Source organism: Phanerochaete carnosa (genome assembly GCF_000300595.1).
Source record: "Phanerochaete carnosa HHB-10118-sp unplaced genomic scaffold PHACAscaffold_442, whole genome shotgun sequence".
NCBI classification, from domain to species: domain Eukaryota; kingdom Fungi; phylum Basidiomycota; class Agaricomycetes; order Polyporales; family Phanerochaetaceae; genus Phanerochaete; species Phanerochaete carnosa.
The window spans coordinates 1-3,577 of NW_006768069.1; the positions used below are offsets into that span (position 1 = coordinate 1).

The 3,577-nt window shown below is 49.4% G+C and overlaps 1 protein-coding gene across 1 annotated transcript; it reads left to right on the forward strand.

Annotated features, from left to right (window-relative positions):
* Positions 1-1,241: 1,241 nt before the first annotated feature.
* PHACADRAFT_202638 (uncharacterized protein) lies at positions 1,242-2,106 on the forward strand (the record flags this gene model as incomplete). Its single annotated transcript, XM_007402803.1, has 2 exons — positions 1,242-1,807; positions 1,842-2,106. The coding sequence occupies 2 exons, from the start codon at positions 1,242-1,244 to the stop codon at positions 2,104-2,106; spliced, it is 831 nt and encodes a 276-aa protein (XP_007402865.1).
* Between the last annotated feature and the right edge of the window lie 1,471 nt (positions 2,107-3,577).

Consider the following 3,577-nt stretch of genomic DNA (forward strand, 5'->3'; position numbering starts at 1 on the left):
CATGAATATTACACAATCCGGATGGTTCTCCCGGATTCCATGGTATTCTTTCACTTTCTATACACCTCCATATATTCGTAGGATATTCTAGGTATTCATTCTGACATGTATATAAGGAGCCTGTACTGCTCAATAACAAGCCAGACTCGAGCTGGTCTTTCCTCACTCACTTTCCTCTCGTCTGTCTCCTCAGCTTTGTCGTAGCTCAGTCCAGTTGGATTGTTAGTTGCTGACATTAGCTCGAGTCTCCACCAACTGCCCTACGACGATCCTCGTCACTCTCACACCAACCATCACCTAGCTCCACACGACGATCCATCTCATTTATCTAACCGAAATCTCACCCCAATCCTAACCCTATCGACTCTACCGCATCAAGACCCCGGGAACCCTTTTTCGTGCACTTGCACATAACCACTTCCCTATCCGATCCCTGGTAATCCCTTGCTCCGTTGGAGCTCGACCAGGTCGTGTTTATATTGGATTCGTGCCCCGGCCTACCATAGCTGGCGCTAAACGTGTTGCGCAGTGCACACGGTTATCCTGAGTATGACGTGGCAACCGGCTGAGGCTGGGTGTTGGAAAAGAGACAAAGCTTCGTATCGGCGATCCCTACCCCGGGCGTCGGACCGAGAGAGACATAATTGCTCTCTTGGGGCTTTGAACTATATCGTAGAACTGTAAAATTCGAAGTTTCGTATATACACCGACCAATTCCCTATCTTGGCAAATTCTACCTCTGATCCGGTCGTTCCAACACGATTGGTCCCAGAGTTGCTGCAAGATAAGCTTCACGGACCTGACAACCTATGATCACACCTTCCTGTGATTGCAGAGGACACGTACACCGAGAACTAGAGGGAACATCCATCTACCTACACGGCGATAACGTACGATACTGCGTGCAACAACCGTGTCCACACTCTTCAGATAATAGTACTCGTTGTCCCCGGTGTAGAGAAGGATTACGTGGAGAATTGCTACAAAGAATTCCCACAGGAGCACCGTCAGAATCCCTTGCAGTCCCGCAACCCGTAGCATCCGGTTCAGAACCCAGAACCAGACGAGATACTCTCGAATTGGTCACTGACCATCTCCGCTCAATCGCCCTCGGAGAATCCGAAGCACCACCAGAGGGCCCGCCAAATCCCGTAGAAGAAGCAATAGAAGACTCAGAAGCCTCGGAACCACCTTCTCGACGCTCTCCCACTCTACCTTCATCCCCATCCGATCCCGGCGCGATGGCCGAGAATCAAGATAGTGCCGCGCTCCTCAATGGAAGCGCGATGAAACCAGACGCCTTTGACAGCACGAAATCCAAGTACATTGCTTGGAAGACCCAAATGAAACTCTATGTAGTTACGCAGAGGAAGCGGCTACCAGAGCAGTTTGACAGAGTCCTTATGATTCTGTCCTGCATGAAAGGTGGACATGCGGGCGAATATGTCGCTACGTTCATGAAGAAATACGATGCGGACGAAAACTCCGTAATACAGACCACAAAGACACTGTGGGAAGACCTGGACAGGCACTTCCTAATTGATGAGCAAGCTGAAGCATACGATCGGCTCCAGGCAATGCAGATGGGAATGTTGTCGGCACAGGAGTTCTTCTCAAAATTCGAATTATGTGCCTTCCAGGCAAACATTCACGATTTTGAAGCGCACTTCCAGGAACTCAAGTCGCTTCTTGAAAAGGCACTCCGGGCCGACATCATTCGGCTTCTGTACAATTCATCGGAAGAACTCCCCGCCACATATGCACTCTACAAGCAACGGGTCGCGCGCATCGACCTAAATCAGCAACAGTATCGCCGAAGAAACCCTCAGTCCCAACGACAGGGACAGTTTCAACCAAGACAGCAGCAGGCGCAAAACACACCACGAGCGCAAACAAATGCACCCACACCAGCAACTGCTACTGCGCCAGTTCAAACACGGTGCGACGGAACCGGTGTCACATTCGGCGGCAGGGGACAACCGATGGATTTGGATCAAGCGCGACGCCAGGGTCTCTGTTTCTGATGTGGTCAACAGGGTCACATATCACGAAATTGCTCTAATCGGCAACAAGCTCAACAAGTACGAGCCGCGGAAACCCCGGTAGTTTCCACCACCAACACGTTCACACCCCTCGCATCACTGAACGAAGCTCCTGCTGCGACGGCAGAACCATTCGACTGAAAGAAGGCAATTCACGAAGAAATTCGTGCGGCCATGAAGGGTTTTGCAAGCGGTCAGCCGGGCGCGTAGCCGAGTTGACCGAGCATAATTTTACGAATTATCTGTGTTCCTGGTTTGGAGTAGCAACGTATATACCAGAAAAAGGGGCGTCCGCAGAGCGGCGCGGAGAGGCACAACCCTCTTGCTTAATTCCCCCAAATAAAAAATTATTGCCTACACCAGAACATCAGACCGAATCTACGCAGTGGCAGCGCCACACACCTTGGACAGCGGCTTGGATCTGCCAATGGATAATCAGCAAGGAAGCCTCGGCGCTTAGATTGCTGACTGAATGGGTACACTCAAAGAAGAGTGTCGATGCCTCCGAAGCCTGTATGAACCAAATCAGGCAGATGAAAGAAGAAGAAGCCATAGACTTCTTAAATGAATTGAGAAAGCAGCCCCGGTTTATCCGAGGAAGGAAGGGGACACAGATGGATGTCCCAATGATCATAACCACCCTGGACACGCAGCAGCATTTATCAATCAAAGCGCTATTAGACACAGGATGTACTGGATCTTCAATTGATGCGCAGTTTGTCCGCGATAACAACATCGCTACAAAGAAACTGCCATCACCAGTCCCTGTCTATAATGCAGATGGCACGCATAATGCCGGCGGCGCTATCACAGACTTCGTTGAATTAAGGGTGGAAATTCAGAACCATGTAGAGCGACTTCCTTTCGCAGTTACCAATCTAGGGAAGACTCCAATCTTCCTTGGATATGAGTGGTTACAGATTCATAACCCATCTATCGATTGGCAAAAGCAAATCATTCAGTTTGATCGGTGCCCGATTACCTGCAAATACGCAACCCGATTAATAGATATTGATGCCGATCATGAAGAGCCCAGCGATCCGGAGGCTCGCCTAGAAGAAGGGGATAGAATCTTCATTTTAGACCATGAAACGTACTTCGCGACGGGAGCAGCACGCATTCGCACCACAGCCACTGATCCAGCAATCAAAGAAAGCCTGAAACATGAAGCCAAGACCTTTGAAAATACCGTCCCGAGTCACTATCACGACTACTCCGACGTATTTAGCAAAGAGGACTTTGATTCTTTACCGCAAAGATGACCGTGGGACCATGCGATCAAACTTACACCAGGCGCGCAACCGATCAGTTGCAAAGTTTACCCTATCTCTGTAAATGAACAAAAAGAACTTGATGAGTTCATAGAAGAGAACCTCCGAACCGGGAGAATCAGACCATCGAAATCTCCGTGGGCTTCTCCTTTCTTCTTCGTCAAGAAAAAAGATGGACAACTTCGACCCGTACAAGACTATCGAAAGCTGAATGAGCTGATGATAAAAAACCGCTACCCACTTCCTTTGATACAGGAACTAGTA